At 47.5% G+C, this 26,835-nt stretch overlaps 6 protein-coding genes across 16 annotated transcripts in view; 4 read left to right on the top strand and 2 right to left on the bottom strand.

Moving 5' to 3' along the window:
- Positions 1-26,835, bottom strand: part of LOC120895515 (ribonuclease P protein subunit p25-like protein) — a 31,910-nt gene that overhangs the window by 1,686 nt on the left and 3,389 nt on the right. Inside the window, exon 1 of one of the 4 annotated variants that reach the window (XM_040299014.1) lies at positions 26,690-26,798. The exons of 1 other annotated variant lie outside the window; for it this stretch is intronic. The gene's annotated coding sequence lies outside the window, so the exon portion shown is untranslated. Of the gene's footprint in view, positions 1-11,201; positions 11,747-26,383; positions 26,635-26,689; positions 26,799-26,835 lie in introns of those variants that run through there. 2 more of the 4 variants (XM_040299161.1, XM_040299091.1) reach the window with 2 other exon arrangements.
- Positions 532-11,196, top strand: LOC120895114 (aromatic-L-amino-acid decarboxylase). 5 transcript variants are annotated; one of them, XM_040298445.1, is made up of 9 exons: positions 532-872; positions 944-1,208; positions 5,008-5,395; positions 7,360-7,430; positions 7,516-7,752; positions 9,277-9,982; positions 10,069-10,321; positions 10,402-10,491; positions 10,566-11,196. In XM_040298445.1, exons 3-9 carry the CDS (start codon positions 5,029-5,031, stop codon positions 10,768-10,770), a joined length of 1,929 nt encoding a protein of 642 aa, XP_040154379.1. In that variant the 5' UTR covers positions 532-872; positions 944-1,208; positions 5,008-5,028; the 3' UTR covers positions 10,771-11,196. The 5 variants fall into 5 exon arrangements, with proteins under 5 accessions (XP_040154379.1, XP_040154470.1, XP_040154297.1 ...); XM_040298536.1 differs by lacking the exons at positions 532-872; positions 944-1,208 and adding an exon at positions 3,632-3,875; XM_040298363.1 differs by lacking the exons at positions 532-872; positions 944-1,208 and adding an exon at positions 3,632-3,959.
- LOC120895952 lies at positions 8,149-26,805 on the bottom strand. Of its 3 annotated transcripts, none has more exons than XM_040299750.1 (2): positions 12,114-12,221; positions 8,149-8,493 (listed from the first exon to the last, which is right to left on the bottom strand). In XM_040299750.1, the coding sequence occupies exons 1-2, from the start codon at positions 12,130-12,132 to the stop codon at positions 8,234-8,236; spliced, it is 279 nt and encodes a 92-aa protein (XP_040155684.1). In that variant the 5' UTR covers positions 12,133-12,221; the 3' UTR covers positions 8,149-8,233. The 3 variants fall into 3 exon arrangements, with proteins under 3 accessions (XP_040155684.1, XP_040155849.1, XP_040155768.1); XM_040299915.1 differs by having other exon boundaries at positions 8,150-8,493; positions 12,039-12,151; XM_040299834.1 differs by lacking the exon at positions 12,114-12,221 and adding an exon at positions 26,698-26,805 and having other exon boundaries at positions 8,151-8,501.
- LOC120895807 lies at positions 12,033-13,064 on the top strand. The gene is made up of 4 exons (XM_040299501.1): positions 12,033-12,359; positions 12,431-12,591; positions 12,700-12,826; positions 12,902-13,064. The coding sequence occupies exons 1-4, from the start codon at positions 12,079-12,081 to the stop codon at positions 13,041-13,043; spliced, it is 711 nt and encodes a 236-aa protein (XP_040155435.1). The 5' UTR covers positions 12,033-12,078; the 3' UTR covers positions 13,044-13,064.
- On the top strand, positions 14,896-16,211 carry LOC120895744. Its single transcript, XM_040299367.1, has 4 exons — positions 14,896-15,434; positions 15,505-15,668; positions 15,738-15,864; positions 15,936-16,211. Exons 1-4 carry the CDS (start codon positions 15,124-15,126, stop codon positions 16,054-16,056), a joined length of 723 nt encoding a protein of 240 aa, XP_040155301.1. The 5' UTR covers positions 14,896-15,123; the 3' UTR covers positions 16,057-16,211.
- On the top strand, positions 20,391-25,749 carry LOC120895348 (aromatic-L-amino-acid decarboxylase). Of its 2 annotated transcripts, none has more exons than XM_040298758.1 (6): positions 20,391-21,041; positions 23,233-23,417; positions 23,580-24,502; positions 24,570-24,709; positions 25,046-25,232; positions 25,329-25,749. In XM_040298758.1, the coding sequence occupies exons 1-6, from the start codon at positions 20,912-20,914 to the stop codon at positions 25,474-25,476; spliced, it is 1,713 nt and encodes a 570-aa protein (XP_040154692.1). In that variant the 5' UTR covers positions 20,391-20,911; the 3' UTR covers positions 25,477-25,749. The 2 variants fall into 2 exon arrangements, with proteins under 2 accessions (XP_040154692.1, XP_040154604.1); XM_040298670.1 differs by having other exon boundaries at positions 25,305-25,749.

Genomic DNA, 26,835 nt, shown 5'->3' with positions numbered 1-26,835 from the left:
CTTTCATAAAACTTACACACTCGTACACAACGTCCTCCACTATTCCTGTGGGAAAAATGTCATTATCATAATCTTACTGACCATTTACTTCCATCCTGAACACGGCACGTTTCTTTGGCTTCGCCCACCAAGAACATGCCCCATCGAACAAGCCACAGCAGAAGAGAACCGTCCTGACAAGTGTTCTTGCGGATGATACGTAATTTAATTGATATCCACGCAGAACCAGAAGGAACTCCTTTCCGACACCGTTTCCGAGGCAGCTGAAGAAGTGTGAAGATAAAAATTAACCGCCATCGATACCGATATCATTTTCCCATTTCGTTGCGAGCAAACGGAGCAATTGACGGAACATCTTGAACGCATCTTGTTGACGTGGCTCGTGGCCTGTCGATGACAACTCCATTTTCCCACGGAGTTTTGCTTCCTTTTCGCAACGGGCAACTTGCGTGGGTGCCTTATTTTTGCCCATTCTAATACAAATAAATAAATTATACTCTTCTTCTCTCTTCTGCTCTCCCTGTTGGTTTGCAAACTGTTAATTCTGCACGTGTGTGACAAGCAAATTACACCAAAAACCTAATTTTCCATCAACCAATCGAACGAACAACACATCTTTCCTTCCTGCGTCAGCAAAGGATCGCGTTTTACTCCATGTTTTCCGCAAACGCGGTCACCCGCGAATCGATACGAATCCTTCACCACAGTAGGCTGTGTGACTGCAATCGGCATCAGGAGGGAAGGAGGACAAGTGGGTGAATTAATTTTCCCATCGACAGCTTTCATCATATTCGTTTCGAGCCGGCCCCAATCCATCCTTCGGCTTCGCTCTTCCCGGGTGTGTGCGTGTGCAGTAGGCGACGACCGACCGTGTGAGCTGATGGCAACCACAGAACTAGTATTGTTGTGAGCTGACGTACTGTTTTCCTCCTTTTTTTTGCAGTGCTTCCGGTGTTTTTACATTCAGCGAGCGGCAACGATGGTGGATCTGTGTGCCGAGTTTGCGGTCTCCTTGGTTTTCCCAACTGCTTCTTTCTTGCACACTCGCTTCACACAAAGTTATGCCAAAGGCGTGCAAGAATTTCATTCAGAAATATCTCGTCCCATTCTTTGAAAGGTTCGTGGCTGCCTGTCTTGCCCTAACTAACTGAGGGAAAGAGAACGAGAACGAACATCTCGAGACGAAAGGCTTACACACACAGAGGCGGGTGAGTCTGTAGAAGACTGCTGCTCATAATTGTCGTACAATGTGTTGGGAGTATTGTCATGTAATTTTATTTTAGCCCATCGAAAACGTGAAGCTTTTCCTTTAGAACTCGGCTTCACGGCGTTGCGAGCGGGCTGAGTACAAGTTCGCGTTCAAGGACATCAGCCCCGGAGTGACGTCAGGCGGAGTTATTTTTGGTCCTTTCGATAGCAGCAAACTCGCGCATGGATGGGACAAAACAACACTGTTTCCCTTTCTGAGGATTGTAACATCAAGTTAAAGGAGTAACTTAAACGAACCATAGACGAAGAACGTCTTTTTGTACCAAATAGAGACCAAAGAGTGTAGAAATATCAACTAACATTTGATAAACCTTCACTCCATATAAATCAAAGTGCATTAATTGCACACAGTAAAACAAGGTCCGCCCGTGCACGTGGCACGATACGGCACGGCCCATCGATTATGATGGATGGCCGTAATTAACCATCAGCCCCACCCGCCACTAGAAGTGTCTTTTTGTCCCTCCATTCACAACAATGATTAACAACAAAAAAGGAATAATTTTAATTTTCACTCTCCTGAGTTCGGAGTCCATTCATTTCGATGATACAATATATCTGTCAATATCATCCAGACGCAGCACATACACAAAAACATCACTTTTAAATCCCACTTGAGCGCCCACCGGCACCGGCTTTATGAGCGTTTAAAATGAGTGTTTCCGTCCATTAAAAAGAACTCAAACAGTGAGGTGGAAAATTTTTGCCAATAAGCACCCCGCAAACGATGGACAAAAAAGAATTACGAGCGGCCCCCGGGGAAGGTGCACCTTCCCCTTGCGTCCGGGGTGATTGAAAGTTAATTGATTCGATGTAAATAACGTGCACGGAGAGGACGTGTCTAGCGCGGGAAGGTTTCGGGTTTACACCGGTGTGTTAACCGCAGCCCGTGTAGTGCCAATTTTTTTTTTTTGTATTCTGATTGCTCTGTGAACATCCCGTATGTCCACCAGTATTGAAGGGCGCCATGCAATGTACGAAACGAACGAACGAACGAGCTACCCAAAAAAAAACTATTTGTCCAAGCGAAAGTTGCCCTATTATGCCCACTTGCTTGAAGAGATGGTTTTAATTACGCAGCATAATGGCCTGTTTAAGCTTATTTTTTATGTTTTAAAGGTCGGAAACAAAAAAGGAGCATTTCAATTGCTTTTAAACACCCGCAGTGCATTTTAACGCAAAACGTACTAATTTAGGCGCATTTGTAGTACAGATTGCATACTTTTAGGCATTTAAGCATTCGCGAATTACAAGAGAAGGTATTAGTTGGCCTTGGATTGTTTTTTTAAGAGTTTAACAACTGAAACAGAGCTTATTAAATGATTTCGAATACCTGCAGTGCATAAATCGTACCACTAAGCATCTTAATTAGGAACTTTTGTAATGCAGATTGCATACTTTTAGGCAGTTAAGCATTTTCTCCCCTGATAGCTGTCAAAATTATCCAACAATCAACAGGTTGGCGAACAGGTCCACACCATTAAGCGACGTGCCTTTAACGCAGATGTAGGATCCCCAACAGGGCTCCAACTCTACATTCATACCAACCCATAGCACAGAGAATCGCATTCCATGTAATGGTGCGATAGAGTGAGATCGTTGCGAGACTAAGATGACCCTAAACGCGAGCGATTTTTTTTGCCAAATTCTAAACTCCGTCTAAAGGCGCCCAACGCGTCTGCGTACGAACCATTGCCCGACACCTTTGGCTAAGCGGCGAACCTTGTTTCCTCTTCACACGCGTCCGTGTCCTTTCTGTGGTGGCTACTGACGTCAGCGAGGGAAGAAGCAAGGATCAAAGAACTAACCACAATGTAATGGTTCCCCTAACCTGATGAGAGAGCGGTTTTTCATTCATCAACGGTGTGTTCGATTTTTGTTTTTCGTATTTGATGATGAAGGGATAATTTTTCTTATTTTTAGTTCACAAAAAACACCCTTTTTCCAGTGCTTTTCATTGCTCTTCTATAGCTAACTGAGGTTAGAGAAAGAACGGGGTCGATATTGAGCTCCTTTCAATTAGGTGAAAAGCTGATATCCTCACCACGTGTTTCCCGTAACGCTTTCCCCTCAGCAATCGAGATCCCTGAAGCGCACATCGTTCCCGTGTGCCATCCCGATTCACGAGAATGTGCTACGCACTGGAATGCGATTCGCCGAGAATCGGTCTCGGCAAAGCGATGCACTGGAGCGAAAGAAAAGCCTCTAGTGCCGCGGTCTGGGCTGGCACACACCGAGAGCACTAGTGTCGTTCCGTTTTTCCCTACACCCCGGTCAAAGAAGAACGCTTCACGCAATTAGAATGCGTTTCGCATTTTATCCTTTCGGAATTACATGGCCTCACTACCCATCTAACGCCGCTGGTGGAATGACTGCTAAGCATCCTTTCGTTATAAAAGATCCCCTCTCTCTGTCAATCAGTCTCGTCTAAGTTGGAAGAGATTGTCCCAGAAGCAGAAAGGAGAAAGCTGAACATCACCCACCCGAACGGAACAGCAAAAGGATCTATCCTGACCGACAGAACGGCTAACGGTTCAGTTACCAGCGGGAAGTCGTAGCGTTCGGTTCAGCCAAGCAGGAGGAAAAAGGATCCAAACGCAGCAACGGTGCTAATTTGTAGCTAAGTGCATTTGTGCTCCAGGTAGTGCTTCAAAGTCACTGGTGATTCCAGTTCTAGTGATTAGTGCAAGGTGAAAGGGTGTTCGAAAATCGGTTATTTCGGGTGCAGTAGGAAGTGAGGTGAAGCTGCAAGCGTAACAAAGGTCAAGTGGTGCGTGAATTTCGAACACTTGCTTATGAAGGAGATTTAGAATGCAAAACTGTGACAGAAATGTTCGAATATTCTTTAAAAATTGTCTAAAATATGAAAAATGTAAAACTGGTTGACAAAATAAGTTAATTATTGGTTAAACATGAACAAACACGAAATTTCTAGAATGATATAAAACAATGCAAAGTAAATGCAAAACCTTGACAAAGATGTTAAAAAAAGGTTCTAAAAGTTAGTTTAAATATTAAAAAACGTTAAAATGATAGATAAAAGAACCCATAAATTGACATTAAACAGTTGAAAGATTAGGAAAAAGGTGAAAAAACTTTAGTTAAAAGAAGAACAATCGTAAAAATTCCAAAATAAATCACAACGTAACGTGTAATGCGTTACGTTACATGAAGAGCAACGGCCAAACGATGAGAAGGCACAAAGGACATTAAAACTAAATATTTCAGTGAATCAAACAGTGACTAACGCCGTTACTACGTCGACCTGCAGTGTATCATCTTCTGATCTGATAGTAAATGTTATAATTAAACAATTGAACTCTCTCCCTTCTCAATGTGACGCATTGTGTCCGTGGAGATGAATAGAATGTGCAGTTTTGGCACACCGTTGTTACCAGATCGGGTTTTGCATTAGTAACCGCGGTAGTAACTAAAGACGCGACCTATAATCAAACGCTTCCCACCACCTTGAAATAGTATTTCGTGGAACGACGGACGGCATTTATGGTCCAGATGTGTATAAATCATCTCGAACGGGAGCATTTTATTGGGGTCTTTAGCACCATTCGGTCTGCCGCGAACCCGCTCGGAGAACGATTAATTACTGTCGTTTATAACCCGTGCGAAGAATCTCTAGAGATAGTGTTGTAATTCGATATAGCTTAGAAACAACTGTGATGCTGTCGGTGTAGCACAGATGACGAAGAACCTTTTTGACGTTTGATTGCTTTCTCGTAGATTTCATCCACCCAGGACGCTATGGATAGTAAAGAGTTCCGACGCCGCGGTACCGAGATGGTGGAGTACATCTGCAACTATCTGGAAACGTTGGAGCAGCGCCGAGTAACGCCGTGCGTTGAGCCAGGCTATCTGAAGCACCAGCTGCCCGACGAGGCGCCAGAAGAACCGGAACCCTGGGAAAAGATCATGCAGGACGTGGAGGATAAGATCATGCCGGGCGTAACGCACTGGCAGCATCCGCGCTTTCACGCCTACTTTCCGTCCGGTAACTCGTTCCCCTCGATACTGGGTGACATGCTGAGCGATGGGATCGGGTGTATCGGGTTTTCGTGGGCGGCCAGCCCGGCCTGTACCGAGCTGGAGACGATCGTGCTGGATTGGTTGGGTAAGTACATCTTGAGGTAAGAACAATTAACCTTACTTTTTTGCTACCGCGATCCGAAGATCATACTCACGATCGTTTTGTTTCGATAGAGTATGTACATCGGTCTAAGTAAACGCGTGCACACGCGTACGTCATAACAACAAAAAAGTGACGTTCGCAAGACGGAATGACGTTTCGCTGACGGGCTTAGTAACGCGTGACCCCCAAAAACGCGTTACAAGCTGAGAGGTGTGCGTATGCGTAACGATCTGCACGGACGAACGCGTGCGAATCAAAATAAAACATACCGTACACATCTCTTCTCATTCATCTTACCACTCCTTCTGCTCGGGCAAAACAAAAACACAGTCCTTCTCCATGGAAGGCAATATGGATGGGTAGCACACAGCACAGAAAGGAGGGTTAGCAAGGTCAGGCCTGCGGTCTGTGCAAGGAATCGGATAATTTTAGATCGAAATTTAAGCAGCGGGCCTAAAATAGCTGACCCGATGTACCGTAACCGTACGAGCAGGAACGTCGTGACCACATTCTGTTCGGGCCTCCGTGTTCCGCATTATTTTGGCGCACTGAATTGGTTTATACTAACATCGCGATTCGTTTAATTGAAGCTTTTTTTATTTACGTTAGCCAAGTCCAGTGCGCTCTAGAGGGGAAACCGTTTAATGTTAAGACCGTCAATTCCGAAGCGATGACGAAAATCAACAAATGAGGCAGATTGGGCAAATCATCGACATTCGGAGAGAGGGCGTGTGTCTGTGTTATAGTAGAATGAAGATAAACGGTCATATATCTGCCACAGCATTCGGGAGGAGTTAATTTATAGTCCATTGGAGCTTGTTGATGACTGTTGAGACAAGTTTAAGATACGTGTGGCAAATTTTCACTAATTAATACGGAGCAGATGCTATGCCGTTTTGGGACCAAAGAATTATCATTAAGATTTATGTAAATTTATCACTTAGCAGTGATCATATGATGAATATTGCTAGGAGACTTCCATGTGGGTCAGTTTTAGTCGAGGTGTCATACATTTCAACATTGGGAAATTCAAATGAAATGCTTTATCTTCAACAAATCCCCAAAAAGGTCACATTCAGCGCTCTCTGGACCATTTCTACGGTCTTTTGCTCACATTCCCAAGCACCCGTACGCATTTCTGCAAAAATAATTGAAATTCTTCACACATGATTCATGGCAGTTCTACGCTCTCTGCCCAGCAAACCACCCACACTGCAATAGAGCAATTCGGCATGCCGGTTCGGCAGTAACCGAATCTTACCGCCCCACACACCGCCAGACACCGACCGGGAATGTTCAGACCCAGCCAAGACAGCCAACAGAAAGACACCGAGACGCCACACACATAAACTCGGCGCTGCTGCCACCGCCTGCCACAACAATCTCATTACCATAAATAATCGATGATAGAATAGCGCCGGCCGTAAATCGACCGTACGCGCGCCACGGGGAAGTAAAAGTTAAGTCAAGCGCTTCACGACGACTTCTGGTCGCGTTTTGCCCACACCACGCCCTTCTCCCTACTCCCTAGCCTGCGATTTAATGAAGGAAAGCGCGGAAAAATAAAACATCTCACTCCACAACTTCACGGGAGAAGATGTTGCACAAGAGTGATGAAATTTTAACCACTTGTTACTCCATTAACTTCTAACGCTACCAAATGGCACCAGAGGACACGATGTTGGTGGTGGTCCTGCGGATGATAAATTACGTTTTAATTAGATCTAAGCGGTGGGCCAGAGTGGTTTTCCTATTGCTCTCGCTTATTTGGCCGAGACGTCCGAGCAGAAATTGAATCATACTTCATCATGAGCCCTCCTCGCCGACGTTAAACAAACCTAATAGACTTGAAAGTTATGATTTTGAACGTTTATAAACACGGTTATAATTACTGGACACTTGATAGTAAATAGTTCATCCTCCTCTCATTCTCTCCCACTCCCAAGGCAAAGCAATTGGACTGCCCGATTCGTTTCTTGCACTTAAACCCGGCAGCCGTGGTGGTGGCGTTATACAGGTACACCACACTAAAGATCCTGCAATTCGGTCCTTCGGCCGCCTTAATGCAGTATAATATCCCGAATTTTGCATCCTACTTCCAGACGTCCGCGTCGGAGTGTGTGCTGGTAACGATGCTGGCCGCCCGGGCCCAAGCGATCAAGTATCTGAAGCAGCAGCACCCGTTCGTCGAGGAGGGCCACCTGCTGTCCAAGCTGATGGCGTACTGCTCGAAGGAGGCGCACAGCTGCGTCGAAAAGGCGGCCATGATCAGCTTCGTCAAGCTGCGCATCCTCGAGCCGGACGAAAAGTGTTGCCTGCGGGCGGACACACTGATAAAGGTAAGAGCAACGCAGCACACACAGTGAGTGGTGGGTAGACTAAACACACTTCGACTTGTGCAGTGCGCCTCCATATATGGATGGATAGTGCTGTTTCCAGTGTGAAAGGAGGAAAATATTTACACATCCCGAGCGCTCGCTCGCTCGCTTTTGACGTAGCCGTGTGTTCCAAAAACGCATCCATGACACCATCCACCCTCACAGCGTAAACAGAGAAGCGCAATAACAGGGCCACGGGACTCGGTTAGAGTGTTGTGGGGAAGGGGTTATGTGAGATCAATTTTCACGCATTTTCTCGGATAATGCTTTTCACGAAACTACTGGCCGCACAACGGTGTAAACATTGAGCAACTCGGCGAGTGACTCACTCTCTCCTTTCTTCGAAGTTCAAAGCCTCAAAAAAGACACAGTTACGCAGTTCTTCTTGCATGTATTTCCAATTCCAACATCATTTTTGATCGATTACGCCCGACACGTCTCATCAGCTACCACCACCACCACCGGTTGCTGCCGGTTTCCTCCCCTGCTCCTCCAGTGCCCGCCGTGCCTGGTGCTGACCGTGCTCGAATCCGGCGGCGAACCCTTTCCGGTAGCCCTCGTCAAAATTGCGCTGATAGTGCACTTGCCGCCCGGCATCGATACCGTCCGCGTAGGCGGCCTTAATGAGCGGTTCCGCCAGCCGCTTCGCATCTCGCTTGGAGATGTCAAAGTCTTCCTCCCGATCCATTTTCTCCCTTCTGGCTGCAGTAAAGAAAAGAAAGGAAAGATCGATGGAGGGACCTGATTAAAGCATAATACTTTCAAAGTAAAAATTACGAGGCAGCAGGGGTGGAGGATTGTTTTGTTCCAAAAGCATGTTCTTGTACCGTAAAGGCATGTTTTTTATTGAAGTGAAAAGGTTTGGAATTAAAAATCGAAACCCCTTTGGCAGATTAATCTTGGAATGAAAAGCCGAAAATGCCTTGCGGCAATCGCTAGCGCAACGGTCAGTAACACTTTAAAGTAACGCCACTGCTTGTTGTTTGTTCGCGCTTTGTAGTATAAATAGCTTGTAGTTTGATTACATGTTAGTGCCACAAACTACAAACCATTCCCGAGCAAGACACGACGAAAATACACAACAAACAATCGTGATAAAGAGTTACGTGCCGATAGAACGAAACAACAGCACGTAAGAATAACCCAACGGCCCAGCATCAGGTAAACCCGAGGGGTTAATAGCAGAACCGTCAAACTCGAATAATAAATTTGCTTGGCATCAATGCTAAGTAAATTGAGAGACTTTACGAGCTCGCTTGTTCCCTGCTAGCAGGAGAATTTCGCACTCACAATAAACATCATCGCGATGATAGACGTCAGTCAGCGATGGCGGGAACGTGGGATTTCGTTCACTGCGCGTAACCTATAATTTCGCACGATGACATGAATGTCATACTTTGCAAAAATCGCCCCAACCTATCAAGGTTACGGTCAGGGTTTGGCCGAATCGGAATAAGATCATGATGACTCCCCCTTTTCTCACAGGCAATGGAGGAAGACGAACAGCAGGGTTTGATACCGTTCTTCGTGTCGACCACGCTCGGTACGACCGGTTCCTGTGCGTTCGACGATCTGGCCGAGATCGGGGAGGCACTGCAGCGCTTCCCGAGCGTCTGGCTGCACGTGGATGCGGCCTACGCCGGCAATGCGTTCATCTGCCCCGAGCTGAAGTACCTGCTGAAGGGCATCCAGTATGCGGACTCGTTCAACACCAACCCGAACAAGTGGCTGCTGACGAACTTTGACTGCTCGACGCTGTGGGTGCGCGATCGCATCCGCCTGACGTCGGCGCTGGTCGTCGATCCGCTGTATCTGCAGCACGGGTACACCGATTCGGCGATCGACTATCGGCACTGGGGCGTACCGCTCAGCCGCCGGTTTCGTTCGCTCAAGCTGTGGTTCGTGCTGCGCAGCTACGGCATCTCCGGGCTGCAGGCGTACATCCGGCACCATATCGAGCTGGCCAAGCGGTTCGAGGCGCTCGTGCTGAAGGACAGCCGATTCGAGGTGTGCAACGAGGTGCGGCTCGGGCTGGTCTGCTTCCGGCTGAAGGGAACGGACCGGATCAACGAGAAGCTGCTGAGCAGCATCAATGCGTCCGGCAAGCTGCACATGGTGCCGGCATCCGTCAACGATACGTACGTCATACGGTTCTGTGCCGTGGCGCAAAATGCCAAGGTTGAGGATATTGGTAAGTGTGTGTGTTCCAAACCAAAGTTCTTGCTAGGGGAATTCCACTCCTGAATCGTTTGCTCCCTCTATCATCGCCCCTCACAGACTACGCCTGGGATGTCATAACGGATTTCGCCTCGGAAATACTGGAAAAGGAACAGGCGGACGAGGTCAGCGAGATCGTCGATCGGCGCAAAACGCACACGCTCGCCCAGAAGCGCTCATTCTTCGTGCGCATGGTTAGCGATCCGAAGATCTACAATCCGGCGATCAACAAGGCTCAGACGCCGCACCGTATGTCCACCGAGCTGACCTCACCGGGGCACGATGGTACCGTGGTGAAGGTACAGTCACCCAAGTATGTATTTTTGATTCGGAGTCATCACTTAATATGTCATTTTAATCCAATGTTATACATTATCTCTTCCACAATCCCAGGACACCCGGTTCAGCGACATGGATCAGCTGGCCATTGGCATTCCTATTCGCATCCGCCGATGATGGCACGAAGAATGATGTCACACTCAGGTAAGTAAGTTCCAGCCGCTTGGCCATCCCAAGATGCATTGCGCTCACACTTTCTTTACCAAACCCCGAGGTAGATTCCGCCACCTTGACACGATGATGCGACTATCGGCTTCACGGCGCAACTCCGCTACGGGCGGATCGTCCCCATCGCCCGAAGCCGAAAACGGTATTACCCTGCTGAAGTCGCCCAAAAAATCCCCGATTCTGATGCGAAAGCGTGGCTCATCGCCGAACCCACCACCGACGGCGGTGGGTGCGAACAATGGCTCGGCAAAGTAAAAGACCAAACCCACCACCATCGCTCACCGCGATCCGGTTAGCTGTAGGAAAATGAAATTGGAAACCAAATGAAGCAAAACGAACGCCTGGGGGGAAGGAAACAACACCGTATCAGGAAGAAACACAATAATCCCGAATGATGCACAGGCTCTCTTTTAATGAATCTACTACACCTATCACTCGTTAGTATATGAAATCTCTGACATCAACACTACCGCTAAAACTAATACCAAGAAAGACTAGGAAAAGTGTATCAATCCACAACTCCCCGCAAGACTTGGATCATTGGAAAGGAATCTAAACACTCACGTCCCTGGAACACGCGCAAAAAGAGCGATCCTCTAGTAGGGCTAGACAAATGTTGAACTTATCTTTGCTGTATTTATTCCCACAATCGCACAAATAAACACAAATGATCGAATCAGACTCACCGTTCTTACATGTACAATCGCGCACGTGTACCATCCCAAAAAGGTAAGTGGATCTCTCCAATCCGTTATGACCACATCGGAGGAAGAGTTGGTTATAATGTTCATATCTCACGCCGAATAAAATGTACTGATCGGAATGTTTACCACCATATCGATCGAGTGATCATAATGTTTACTCCACCATTGCACTGTATTAAATACACAAGATCATTTCGATTTGCGGCAATAGACACTCCACATTCCATTCCAGATAGGTCAGGATTTACACGAATTTTACCGGCATCAATGAAACGCGTCACAGGCAAACGCGGTGGGAGTACGATTTACATACACCGTCGTGTACACATGTCTGTACTGCCAAACATTGTAAGGATCACCAAAGACGGCCGTTCGTTTACCTCAATGAACTCCAAATTTAGCACTTCTTCTAATTGCGAAATCAATTCCACAACACGTAACTACAGCGAACAACACACCGACATGCTGCTGCTGCTGCTCAGCTGCGCAATTCGGATTGACATTATGTGGCGTCCATCACGATGATTGGGAACTCACTGGCTTATCATTCGTTCGGAAGACCCCCGCCGCACAATTATGCTGGCAAATTATTTTTCGGGGTGTGGTTCTTCAACAACAAACTGCTTCTACCTTCCCGATCCTGCGCTTATCGCATCGCAAGGTCACAAACACCCCGAAGCGCGTAACTGGTAATTTTGAACTGCAACCTCGGACGGGGGGTTATCGAAGGGTTCCTCCTTCCGATTATCATGGCACACGATTTGGTTTCAGGCATGAGAGAAAGAAACAGTTCCACGAATCAGATCAGTGTCAGTGTACCTTTGGGTGGAATTAGTTCGTCCACGGTGTAGTTATTGTAATGTTGGACAGAATGCGTGTGATCTTGATGCTAACCCTGCTGGCTGTGGCTCATGCCGAAGGACCAAGCCAAGTGGATGCACCCGATGCGCTGGACTTTTCGTACGCTCGGCTGTGGCGTTACGCACAACAACAGTGTGGCACGAAAGGCATCACGTCGACGGAGTTTACTCACTCTTGGCTTGGGGTGCGACGCTGTCTCAAGAACACGCTGGATGTGGTGCAGTTGAACGAAGACTCGATGCGACTAGACATTGGCAATGAGGAAGAAATTCTAGGCCGGTAAGTTGGACTGGAAACAGATCAGCTAGAATATTGTAACCGGCTACCATTTCCAATCCCTCGATCCTAAGCCACTGTCCGAAGCTATACCAAGGTGCCAAGTGTTTCAACCCATTCATGGACATGGTGAAGGGATGCGTGAGCGAGGAAAGCTACGAGATCTTCGAGGCGTTGCGCAGCTGGTTTCACGACATTCTGGAGTATCTGTGCGAAAATAATGGCGCTAATGTTGGTAAGTACTAGGTGACTACTTGGGTTGCTCTTCAAAGAGGTGCTGTTATCAGGTACTCCAATCTTTACTTTGTTTCTTCTAATCTTTCTGTCTTGGACGACATCTAAGAGTACGATAAGCAAAAGCATGACACTTGCACACGTGAGATCAATAGGCACATCATTACTTGTGCGGCCGAGAACTTGATCGCCACGCCGGAGGTTAATCGCAAAACACTCTCCGAGGAGAACTGCAAGTAAGTTATATGCTAGAAGAGTCTAAGAGTAGAGGAAGTATTCAAATGAATCCATTTCCCATCGTTTCCAACCAGTGCACTGGCCATAGCGAAGGATTGTCTGCTGAAGAAGCTAAAGGACTGTGGCGTCTTTGCCAACGGCGCACGGCTGTTCTACGAAAACTTCATCCAAATCACGTCGTGCAAAAATTACATCCCCAAAGCAGAACGAAAATAAAGACTAGCTAGCGCCCTTGGACATTCGGTCACTTTCATTTCTCTACCGTGACGCGCTGACCTGATCCACGTCACGTGCGGCGAGAAGATGATCGGCAAGCAGACAAAACCGGGTACCAAAAGTGGTGAAATTGTAGCAAAAATGAGGCAAAAATGATTCATCGCATTCCACTTTTGGGGCGCACCGGTTGCTAACTGGTTCCACCGAAAAGACGGCACGTGCCTTCGAACACGCGGTGCTTACCATCATGATGAGACCAATTTGGTAGCAACAAAAAAAGGGGTAACCGATAATTGATTATGCGGCCATTGCCAATGACCTTAACGTTCGGGGGATTTGAAGCTGTCCATTGGGTCAGTGTTGAGTTTTATTTTTCGCCAATGACAGCTCAATCTCAGGTATTCTGATGGCGACTTCCACAAAACGCGCTAAATTACGCGTGCGCGACACTTTCGGGACAGCGCAACCGAACCGTGTTGATGACGAAACTGAGCGAACTTATTACTCAATCTGCACGTGGTGGTGCCGCATAAAAGGAGGCAAACCACGCCACAAAACAAAAACCACGAAACTAAACATCCATCAACGGGTTTCCTTTCTTTCGTTTCGTACGGGGGAAAAAAACAAACCGGTAACCGGTGGAATTTCCTGAACGGATTTTGCTAACCATTTTTTTGTACTTTTTGCACCTCAATACCTCAATACAAAATCTCATTCATAAAAAGAGACCGGCCTCACACCCGTGTAGAAGCGGCAATACAGCATTGCGCGGTAATTGATCTTTGAGCTTTGGCAGGAGGTAAAGGCAAAACCGTACATAATCCATCCGAAACCGGGGTGCCTGAGGGCGGCCGGATCGCCGGATCTCCAGGTGCGAATGACGCATCCACCATGACGTAGCAGATTATTTGAACAATCTTCAGCTCCGTGCAAATGTTGGAGGGGCTCAATGAAGGCAGACCGATGTGCCTGCCGAAGAGAAACTCCCATCCCCGTCACATACTGTTTGCATTTACACTACTCTACACAGGTACACCACCCGGTGTATGCCGAAAACTTTGTCGTCAGTCATAGTCGGAGGCGTTTGGTTCACGCGCCCCATCCGTGGTGTAGGTTGGACTTTGGAATGTACACAGATTTGTGTGCCTCTTTTCGCTTTTCGCTTCCCTATTCGTCTAGCAGAACGGATGACGGGTGTGTACATGCGATTGGAATGCCACTCAATGACTATAGGCAACAAGGATGTCGACATTCAGGACATACAGTTTTTGGGAAATTTCGAACCTACTTCACATTGGATCTCCGGCATGAAGTTTCGCTGTAAGCATTTCCGGTAACATGTTGCACAAATTGAATTCTGAATTCACTCTGATTGCATCTGTTAACTGCATAGCAAAAAAAGTTGTCACCTTCGAATACCTGCACGTCCTTTACTCTTTTTTTAAATGCAGAAAGCACAACACTTCCACCCAGCTTTTTTGTTTCATTGCTCACAATAGAACAAGTGACAAATGTCTGCCATGCACGTTCATTTGTGAACTCATTCACCTGTAACAGAGTGGAATGGTTCCCCTTGTTTTTCTTTGCTACCATTTCGTACTCCATTAAAGCCCCTCTCCTGTCGAGCTACTGCTACAACAATGCACCTTCTTCCCCTATTCCACTCGGGGTCTCTGTTGTGGATAAAAACTGCAACGCCCGTGCCATCGCCCTTAGAGCAGCGATTGAATTAAGTCACTCGTTATTTGCCTTAATTCGATAATGATTGTCGCGTACTCGCATCACGCGCACTACTACTGATGGTGATAGGCTGACACTGGCCACTAGATACAGTGACCAAACCCAAACCGAATCGAAAACTGTACACGAACAAACCTTGACGATCCCCTGCATCCGACACAGTATTATCACACACACAGATCGGGTGAGTTGGACACCTCGTTCCGTTCAATTTAGACCCATTTCAAAGCGGGTCATCCCGAGCTACTGTCAGTACGTTGCGTCCGATCGAAGTGAGTGTACTACAATCCCCCCAGCAGCAGTGTATTGTGTTGAGGCTCGCATAATCCGACGATTAGCTATGTTGAGGATCAGCAACAGTGCTATGAACTTTAGCACCTTTGTGGTGCTGGTAGCTGCATGTAGTGCGCTCCCAAAAGACACTCCGGAGGTGGTGCCGGAGGACGCTGAAACGCTCGATGGGCCACCGTTTCTGGCCGAACTGCGTGACCAGTGCCGCAACACGACGGGAGATGATACGACGTTCAACGAGCTGAAGGAACACATCTCCACCGATCTGCCGAAATGCTTTATGGCCCACGTCAACATGGACCAGCTGAAGACGGACACCTCCAAGCTGGAGGAGCAGGAAAAGAAGAAGCTGTTTGAAAAGTGTGTGTCTTTTTGCGTGTAGTTGATATTGAGAGTTAAGAATTCCTTCTCAACGCTATGATCATTTTAGAATCTGTGAACAGATTAACGAATCAGTCACCTGTCTAACGCCGGTAAAGGCTAAGCTGAAACCGTGCCTCGATGAGGAGGATGTAAAGATCATGGAGCAGGTTGTGGCCACCGTACCGGAAGCACTGAACATGGCTTGTACCAACAGTGGCGCTTTGTTGCAAAGTATGGCGTCTTGGTGTCTCTAAGCAAGTGATCAAATGTGATTTGCTTTTTAAACTCATCTCGTTCCAGAATTCACCGAGCCAGCGTATCGATCCTGTGCCATGGAACTACCACCAATGATTGAGGAATGTACGAGTGAGCTTCCCGACAGCATGGAGAGTCTTCCATTTTCGCAATACTCCGAAAAGCAGTGCGGGTGAGTGGTAGTCTTGCACGCCCAATTCATTAGTTCAATTTAAACTAACCGTTTGAATGTATCTCTTCCAGCGAAATCTACACCATGCGGGACTGTTTCTCTCGAAGAATCAAAGAGTGTGGAGCCACGGGCTACATGGACTTCTTCATACTGTTCTACCGGAAATTGCTCGCACTGACGCCATGCAAATAAGACATGCAAGCTAACAAGACAAAATGATCTTCCCCGGGCGACACCTATTCGTCATGTTGTCTTATCTTTCCAATAGGCTTGTTGGTGGTGGATGTTCTCCAAGCGCACAAATGCTAATAAAATTTTTGCCTTTCGTTATTTTCGATCGTACATGACTCATGATTGGCTCCATTTTTTATCGTCAACCCATCAAAACGGTGGTTCTTCGGTGGGTATGGCCTCGGCAGTGTGTGCACGTTGTCCAACAATATTCCTCTTAACTACAGAGTTCATTACTGCCGAAAGGGAATACCCTCTACAGCTCCATTACTAAGAGGTGTAAAATGTGTGGAATGTAGACAAAAAAAAACAGTTCTAACCTCCCCACAACACCCTCCCTAAAAAGTGGACCGAGTCTTTAATGGTTATCATAGCGCCAAACTGCGTTACATCGATAAACGTTTAAGACTCAATCAAACGAACCAACCGGACCAAGCCGCACAAGAGGGAGTAGGAGTGTGTGGCGATCAGTCACCATTAAAAAGTGCTGTGCTCTTTTTTTTTTCTTTTTCAAAAAGCAGCATGATGCGACAGATGTTGACAATGCAATTAGCAAACAGTTCATAATGGGATTCGTGTGACAGTCTGCGCACAGCAGCGCGCGTGGAAAGCATCGTACGCAACTGAATGCCATGCTTTCATCATACACACACAGATGCACATTTTCACACGGTGCTGTGGTGTGGTGTGCATCATCAAATGGCCCGGGTGATTTCAAGTTCAATGCACATACACGCGGCTGGTTGCACTGAACATGCATGCATCTACGTAAGACGCATTAGATGCTTTATCAGAAAGCTAACAGAAGGATAATCAATATCGCATGTGTGGCGTGGCTCGCCAAACAAACCGCGCACTTTTGCGTGCTGATATGTCCCTCCGGGACGTAATGGATAAAATAAAAAGCAGATCATGGCATGCGTTTGCTCAAGTGTGCGCCATCGATCAAAATCGAGCCAAGCGATCAAGCCGACCGGGTGGAGGTGTGATTCAAACGTGCCTTTGCCCACACACACGCACACGGAGCGGTACGGAGAGCAGGTGAGACACACGGGAGGGAAACTTATGAGCAGGAATGATTCACTTAATATCACTTCGCTGGCTCGTGATTGATGTACCAAACCCACTCGCGGGTCTCCCAACTTTTATCGCAGCATTATCTGTGCCGCACACACGCTTTGGCGTCAGATTTAACACACCGAAAAGTTCATTTCGCAGGCTCGCTTTCCGCATATCAGGGCGCTGTTTAATGCGCACGGATCGTGCGCGGTGGTAGATAACGATCGAAATATATGGTTGACAACGGTTCGTCGCTGCGGAATTAAGCGCGGTGCTGCGCCGCATGTACGGCCACCTTTTATCTGCCCACTGGCAAGACCACAGGGTGAATCTTTTCACGTACGTTCCTGTTCGTGGTATGCTTTTCATTCACAATTTCATTCACAAAGAAGTATAGATCTAAAAAGAAAAATATTAATATTACTTAATAGTTAATAGCGCATGACCAGGCGTCCCCATCAAGTGGCCGTTCTTACATAAACTCAACTGCTTGTGGAAACAGGAATTATCTTCCAATTATACCTTTATCGATATTACAATAACTAGCAATGATATGACACAAATGCTGTGATAAGAACCAGCCGCTAATTGTCACCGATTTTTTATCACTTTAATGGACATTTTGTTTATGTTTTGGATTATGGAGCGAACAGAACACATCCAAAACAAAACCCCGGTCCCGGGGGTGTGTGATTCATAATGCAACAAAAAGCCGCTGACGTCTGCCGCTGAGGAAAATGTGCACTTTTCACACAACGAAACATTTTCATCAATCAGCGGGGAACTCCCCACGCACGGCGCTTTCGAAAAACACGATTTTTACATAAACCATCGGATCTGGTTGGCAGCATTTTTCCGTCAATGAAAATACCGTTTTCTACGCTTTCCATCAGCATTCCAACCGTCCGTAGTACGTACATCCGCATCTTTGCGCCTTGGGTGCTTCATTCGCAAGTGGCCACTGTCAAACAAACGATAAATTTCAACAAGCTCCGGTTTGCGCGGGTCAGCTGCTACGTAGGGTGGAAATTGTTTGTTTAAAATCGTTTAACCCAGTAAAAAGAACCATTGAACATTGTTCGACGTCACGCCCCAAAAACTACAATCAACACCCGGACCCGATGTGGCTCGATGATGTCGTGAAGAATAACAAACAATATCACACATAATTGATCACTTGATACTCGTATTTGTCACCCATATATCGACAGTTATGAAATTCTATCACCGTGGTAACACTCAGTGGCCGACCGTTGTAATTTGCCTTAACGTGTTAATTGGCGAAATCATCCCCTGGACAGCTGTGGCTGGAGCCACACTCAATCTCCATTTATGCTTGTCATTCGAGTTGGAGAGTCTCCTCATCATCAGGTAGAGTGTCTCCCAAGCTGACCAGGTTAACATGAGTTCAAAGTACAAGTACAACGGGAGGCACCCAGCAGGAGCATGACACCGCATCTGACGTCAGCTTGAACTCCCAGCACCGTTGGATTGTTCAAAGTCCAACCCCAAAAATCACGTGCAGAAAGAAGGTGTTCTCTATCTCTGGACATCTGAACATCAAAACATAGCGAGTCGAGCGTATCACGGCAGCCTTGTAAGACCTTCAGTGAATGCATCAAATTCCCTGGGGGGAATCACCAAAAACTAGTCCGAATTCGACATCCGTCCGTTTATCTAAGGAAGGCGCGATAGTAGCACATCACGATATCAGCAACCACCCACAGCTATCAGCAGTGAATGATACAGGAACACCCCAAAACAAGAACCAATTAAATGAATAATGTAAGGAATCTCAACAGTTGAGGCGGTATACCTTGTACACTCCAAAGGGGAAAGAAAAACAACACCCCAAAGCTCGTAAACCGATCAGAGTTTATGAGTTTCTATGAATGAAACGTGAGAAAAACACGAGCTATAAAAATAGGCCTTTTTTCTTGAAGACATCAGAGATCACACACGATTCCGTGTGCGTGGGTAGTAGGGACCAAACCACCACCAAACGTTTTCCAAACATCCGGCAAAAGACCACCACATCGGGGTTCTCGCTGCTGTTCCGCGGATGATGGCCTAGAATGGAAGTAGATCGCGACGGCCACACAATGATATTTTCGTTTGATTCTTTTTTAAGTAGGTAATAATGGGAGGGTAAACATATATTAAAAATGGTAAAGCCGCATAGCTGTGGCATGATTCAGGGAGCGTTCGGTTGATGCTCCAGCCCACAAGAAACCCGATCTGTCGATAGAAGAAGGACGCCAGAAATGAAGTCATCCCAGCAGCAAGGATATGAATCACGTTTTTGGATAGTGAACTCTCGGTGCGGATACTGTGGGAATTGCCAAGCAATGCGGAAAGAGGATGTAAAAGAACAACTACAAGTAAAAAGAGATCGAGCAGACACAAGATGGATCAATTTGGGGGCAAAACAACCCATTGGCAAGGTGCCTTACAGCTGGTTCCCAGTGTTGTCAAGTAGCCACATCAAATATTCCAATCAAATCCAATATCCATTATCATAACTGGCCTAACTGATAAAGCTCGCTTGCTCTACCCTCGTGGCTTGAAGTCTTAATTATTTCACCACCTCGTGAAACCACCCGACACTACACCTGCTGAAGATGTCTTCCAACGGCCCTATCGGGCCTCCTGAATGACGTTATCCCAATTTTGGGGTCGTTTTCTATTTTTCCCACCAACTACGCTTAGCTTAATAGTGGGCCACCAACCACCGCAGTCTGAACTTGATCTGGGTTGAAGATCAAACAGAAAGCCCGATACTTCTTTCGGAAGATGTGACACGATGCACGGAACACTTCACCAAACGAAAAGAGAGAAAATTACGCCTGCGACGCGAGCGGTGGTTGGATACTTCCGTTCACACGTGTGGTAGCGGTCCACCCCCTGGCACAGAAGGGAGCGTCATGCGTATAAACACCCTCCCCCCCTCAATCACACGACGCGGTCGCGGTCTGCACGGAAATTGCATTGCCCCGAAAGTGTTTGCGAGCGCCAAACCACCCGAATGCCGAGAAACCAATCCTTCACGCCGCCGCTCGTCGGTCGGATTCGTCGGTCCGATTCGTACCGTTCACGTCATCGTCGTTATCCAAAGCGCGTGTCTCTTTCGCGCGTTCGCGCGATTCCGCGCGGTAATTACGCGCACACGAGTTCCGTCGCCGTCGCACGGGACGTACTCGCGCAACGGAACGCGATGCGATAAAAAGCTTTCGCCCGGACCCGAACGCCGTCAGTCACGATCGTTTAACGAGAGCGTACGCTACCCGCGGTACACAAGCTAAAAAGAAGGTCCTCTCGAGCCAGTACTAACGAGTTGGCCACAGAGTGCAGTAACGAACAGAAGAAACGGGTCGCAGATACACGCGAAAAAAATACCAAGCATCAAGCAAATCGTAAGGAACCTGCGGGGAAGGATCGCGTTTGTAGTTTCAGTGTGGTGCACAGCGGTGTATATCTTTAACAAGGTGTGACACAAGCGTCAAATCAAACGAAGTGTGCAAAATTTATGCAAACACACACACACACACCCGGTGGTTGAGTTGATAAAGAGTTCAAACACCGCCAAGTACGTCAGACGACACGACGACTACATCCTTAGTGAAGCAGTGAAGATTTAGCACCTAAAATTAAAGTTGGTGAAGCAAACAGACACATCAGTGAATATCAAAGTGGTGAAAAGTGCAAGGACATTCAAAATTTGTCTACCAAAACAATTGAAGAAAAACAGTGCCACACAATGAATACGGAAGAGTTTCGCAAGTACGGCAAACAGATGATCGACTACATCTGCGAGTACGGGCAGACGATAGACGAACGGGACGTCGCCCCGACGGTCGATCCGGGATTTCTACGCAAATTGCTACCAGGTACGCTTATTTCTTACCCCCCTCTTCGATCCCTTCGCAAAACAATTCTTCTTCCCTCCGTCATCCTCTTGTGCAAATTATCACCCGCCCCCTTAGTTCTTGTTAGTGTGCTGTGTGCTTGGGGTGTGATGTCTTAACAAGCGTGCGCCCCAGCTTCCGTCAGCAGAAGCTCCGCGACTGTACGAACGATGAGATCCATGTCAATAGACAGCACGCTCAATTAACAACTCTCTCGCCCAGAGTTTCGATGGCGAGTTTCATAATTTTGTGACGGCAATTGAATAATTACTACCTGCCTGTCTTACACTGATGGATGGGATGTAATTTTGAAGTGTGAGCTGATTGCTCATAGGAGAGATATGTTGTTGAAGTGCCGATTTGCCAGCTTAGCAACAATCGTGACATGAACATGTACACATGAACAGATTGATACTACTCCCTATTATTCTATATTGTCCATTTTCTTTGACTTCTACCGAAACATGTGCTTGTGTTTTTTTTTTTGCAAACCTTTACACCCATTGACCCGATATGGCCTCCTGGCTCAACGTACCGTGACTCCAACAGACAGGGACGTCTGACGATGACGTGCAAGCGCTCTTCGTCTACTGGCCGTTGTCGCATGGGATAAGATTAACCCATTCATGGTAATCCGTTTTAAAAGTAAGCAAAGGCCTAAAGACCCGCCCTGTCAACACTACGCCCACGCCCCAAAGGGGGCTCGAGCTGTCTCTATTTTAGCGGTCACGTTTCACCATCCGCCGGGGCACGCGTGTGATCCAAGTGCTGTGTCGATGTGAATCATCCTTCGTGTGTGTAAACGAAACCAACCTTGAGCAATTTTTAAAACAGATCCTTTACCGAACGAACTGTTCCGACCGATCGTGTGTTTGTGACGTATGTGCCGAAAGTGACACCCTGTCCCGCAACAGGAAATGTGTGTACTTCCTTTCATGTCTGCAATAACACAGCACACAAAAAAAAATCGGTCATACTGTTAAAAATAACACACACTTGCACACCGGGACACATTGCGTTTACATCGCGTTTACAAAATGCCGACAAATTGGTGTGGTGAAACAGCAAGAATCAATTTTCAAACGGCCGGACTCCGCTCTGTGTTTGCTTGCTTGCTTGTGCTGTGCTAGACATGATGCCCCCTCCCCCCGGTCACCGGTTAGGGGCGGTTTTGTACCGGCAGGTAATCGGCAGCGGATCGGTAAGCTAACGGATTACATCAGGCTGCTGCTCAATAGTTTATTGATTTAACGCTTCACGGTGTTAAACGCTGACAAGCTTCCGAAGCAGTTTAGTGAATGAATTAGGGGCCGAGACAGCAGGGCGGGGATATCTCCGCCACTCGATCACTTGATTGAAGCATGCTCCGCTGTGTTGCGGCTGGGAAATGTCCCGGATGTCTTGTGCTTCGGGGATTCACACGGCCCCAGTAGCCGGCGCGCTGATGTTAACTTGAAGATTAAATATTTAAAATAGAAACAGCACAAGATGAAAGGAGTTCATGTGTGTCCAATTTGCAGGCCAGAATTTATCAACAATTTTTGTAGATAGCCCGCACTTTAGGGCAAACTTGTTGTCAAGAGTTTCGATGAGAAGATCTAGAATGATTCACCGCGTGCTACTTACTCTTTTGAACACCACTCAAATCATTTCTTTTTGTTGAGGTAGTGTGAAAAAGAGTGTCCACATTAACACATTTTCCAAGAGAAAAGGGAACTATTAAACACCTCAGCTCAAGGTGTAATCAAAATTGCGCATCAATGCACTTCTACGCTGCACCAAGCGGTTGCAGAATCTAAATAGCGTCTCAGTTACTCAACAGACGGTTGCCAAAATACATAAACCGAGGGGTAAAACGCTGAAAAACAAGCAGTAAGGTGGCCGACATCCAACACAAGCACAATGGGTAGCATTAACAGACCTCCAAAGGGTGCAGATTAATGCATCGAAACCGAATGGGCATGACTAGTCGCTCAAGATCCGCACCTCACGCTTGTGTTCCTCTCTCGAGCAGCTAAAATTACAAACCCGATCCAAGATCGGGAGAATAAACATACTATAAACGACCAGCTACTAACCGAAACTCTATTACCGTGGCCGATGGCCGGTGCGTGCGTGAATTCACGTTCGTGCTGGTTTGTGCACCGTTTTCCCTCCTCTCTCTCTCCAACAGAGGAAGCGCCACAGAAGGGCGAAGACTTCAAGCGTATGCTCGATGACGTCGAGACGAAGATCATGCCCAATATGGTGCACTGGAACCATCCGCGCTTTTTCGCCTACTTTCCGGCCGGCAACTCCTATCCTTCGATCCTCGGCGACATGCTCAGCAGTGCCATCGGGTCAATTGGCTTCTCATGGGTAAGTTTGTAGTTAAAACTGTAATCCATCATGTCCCAGTTGCGTCAAACGTGCGGGGCAAATATTTACCTTGCTCTTCGGAGCTGCTCTTTCTCTCCCTCGTCGGTTCATTCATCTCACTTGTTTGCTGCTCGCGCTTTCTTTCCCTCTCTCTCTCTCCAGGCATCCAGTCCGGCCGCCACCGAGCTGGAAACGATCGTCCTCGATTGGTACGCGAAGGCACTCGATCTGCCGTGCTTCTTCCGCAGCGACGCCAAGGGTTCGAAGGGCGGTGGCGTACTGCAAGGATCCGCGTCCGAGTGTGCGCTCGTGTGCATGATGGCGGCACGGGCCCGCGCCATCAAGGAGCTGAAGGGCAACCACCACGACGTGCACGACAGCGTCTATCTGCCGCAGCTGGTCGCGTACTCCTCCAAGGAGGCACACTCGTCGATCGAGAAGGCGGCCAAGATGGCGATCGTGAAGCTGCGCGCACTGGACACCGACAGTCGGGGTGTGTTCCGGGGCGATACGCTCCGCCAGGCCATCCAGGAGGATCTCGCCCAGGGCCTGACGCCGTGCTTTGTCGTCGCCACCGTCGGCACCACGTCGGCCTGCGTCTTTGACAATCTGGTCGAGATTGGGCAGGTGTGCCGGGAGGTGCGCAGCATCTGGTTCCACGTGGACGGTGCTTACGCGGGCAATTCCTTCATCCTGCCCGAGATGCGCCGCTTTAAGGAGGGGCTGGAGTACGCGGATTCGTTCAACACAAATCCAAACAAGCTGCTGCTGACCAACTTTGACTGCTCGGCAATGTGGGTGAAGGATGTAAAGCTGCTCACGACAGCGCTGGCCGTTGATCCGCTCTATCTGCAGCATGAGCATAGCAGTGCGATTGATTACCGGCACTACGGAATTCCGCTCAGCCGACGCTTCCGTGCGCTGAAGCTGTGGTTTGTGTTCCGCTCGTACGGCATCGTTGGGCTGCAGAAGTATATTCGCAACCACATTGCGCTGGCGAAACGGTTCGAGACGCTGGTGAACTCCGACGATCGCTTCGAGGTGCGCAACGACGTCAACCTTGGGCTTGTCTGCTTCCGACTCAAGTAAGATACTTTAGTTAAGTGGTAAATGAGCATCCTTTCCTAATGCATTGTTGTGTTGTCTCTGCAGACAGCAAGATCGAATCAATCGGGACCTACTGGCAAGGATCAACCAGTCGGGCAAATTCCACATGACCCCGGCAATGGTACGAGGCAAATACATCATTCGTTTCTGTGTCACCTATGAACACGCCACCGAGGAGCATATAGGTAAGGTTTGGAGCACAGGGAAGGGCCCCTTACGATAGTAGCAACACGTGTCGGGGCCAAGTAGTACATCTCGTAAGTTTGCAATGAAGCGATGCCGCTTCCGAATCGTTGCGTACGCATTAGCATAATGGTGCGGTATCGATTTTCCCTCCAACCCCTTGGTTTGCGATAAGCGAATGTACACACAGGGCACGACGCGGCATGATGCAATCGTACTGAAAGGATGTTATCAGCAAACGTGACACCCTTTACGATAGCACGATTGAGGAAGTTGTCCCGTACTATTTGGTGGGGTAATAAATATTAATTGCACCCCTATCCCCACATTTTCAACAGATTACGCATGGGAGGAAATTAAAAACTACGCCGAAGAGACGCTCGCCGCCGAATGTCCGGAAGAGGTGCAGGAGCAGGCACTGCCGGCGACGAAAAAACCGCCCAAGAAGCTTACCCGCAGCATGTCCACGCGCTTCTCCTTCACGCGCAGCGTTTCGCGCGAAATCTTCGAACGACAAAACAGTCGGTAAGTCTCGATTTGTGGTTGTTGAAAGCCCCGTTCCAGTCTGAAGTAGCAAGCAAATTGATAAATTAACAGTCCCCATTTGCCCTGTTTCACCAGCTCTCAGCTTACGGATGGCTGCACACCGATCGTCATCGTTGATACCGACGACATCCTGGAGAGTTTGCAGCGCGCCTCGCGGATGAACGGTGAGCGAAGTTCGAACGACACGTACGACACCGACAGCACGGAGGAGGCCAGCAATTGACTAAGCCGAGGCAACTCCCGCAACTCCTCCCCGTCCTCCTCGTCGTCTTCCTCCTCCTCGACCGCCAATGAGTCTCCGGAAGGGGAGGAAACGGAGGGAAGCACAGGATCGACGATCGCACGTTGCAATTCGATCAAGCGATCCTGCGGCAAAGATAAAGGATACAGTCGGCTGCAGCAGCAGCAGCAGCAGCACCGTCAGGACAGCCACGCGCAGGAAGCGGAATCGAGACCGACCAAGTCGAAAAGTTGCTCGAATATTAAGCAGTTGTGATACAGGGTTTCCCACGATTTATTGGTGGGTTCCCATTAATTTTTGGTGGATTCCCATATTTTTTTCGTGCGTTCCCACGATTTTTTGGTCGTTTCCCAGAATTTTTTGGTCTAATTGTATTGATATCCAATCGGAAAATACCAATAAATTATGGGATCGAACCAACAATCTATAGGATACGACCAAAAAATCGTGGGAACGCACCAAAAAATCATGGGAACTGACCAATAAATCGTGGGAAACCCTGTAAGGCCCGCTTCGACGCAAATACGTGGCTACGCCCGCTCCCGGCGCGCCATCGGCTTTTTTAGCAAGCATTTATCTTTAATCGCTGTTAGAAGCAAGACCCACGCAAGTACGTCGTACCGACTGAGAAACAAAAATGTATTATTTATTGATAATGTGAAACAAACAAACAAAAACCAAGCGCTATTATAGCCAGGAAGTAGCATAGAATCTTCCCCCTAGGTGCAGGAGGGCTTAGTTATGTAAGTTTTGTTTTCCTTCCTGACCATGACACTAAAATCATTTTAAAAACTTGTGTGCCCCATTGTGGCACGTGTATAATGTTAAGGCTTTGTATAGTTGCACGAGCAAACTGCGTAAAAATAAATTGTCCCATGTCTGAACTAACCGTGTCGCTTGCTGCTTCAAGGGTTTATTGTTTACGTTGCCGGATGGGTGCGAAGAGCGTGCCGGTATGAACGAATCCAGCTGCAGTTTGCTTCCAATTGGACACGGAAATCGTGTTGCAATCCACTTTACACATTATTCACAGCACCGTGAGCAATTTAAAACGATTTAAAGAAGACTTTAAATGGAACTTTTCATCACATTTTGAGAACGAACCCAGAACCACTGCATCCTCGTTTGATGTAGGAATAATGCCTATCAATACCCTTTAACAATGTTTATCGTATAGAAAATCGTCAGGACATACCTGTACTAGTGTTTCTGATTCACGAAATGGAATAATTCACATTTATTTCTACTTTCGCACAATCGTTGCTCCTAGAACCACGAACATGCTCGATTTCAAAACAAACAATTTATGCCCCACAACTGACAGCTGTCAAGCCGTGTCAC

This window comes from Anopheles arabiensis, chromosome 2 (assembly GCF_016920715.1).
Source record: "Anopheles arabiensis isolate DONGOLA chromosome 2, AaraD3, whole genome shotgun sequence".
In the NCBI taxonomy this organism is placed as follows: Eukaryota; Metazoa; Arthropoda; class Insecta; order Diptera; family Culicidae; genus Anopheles; species Anopheles arabiensis.
Note: the sequence above shows the minus strand (reverse complement) of the source record. Positions and strands in the feature narration are given on the sequence as shown.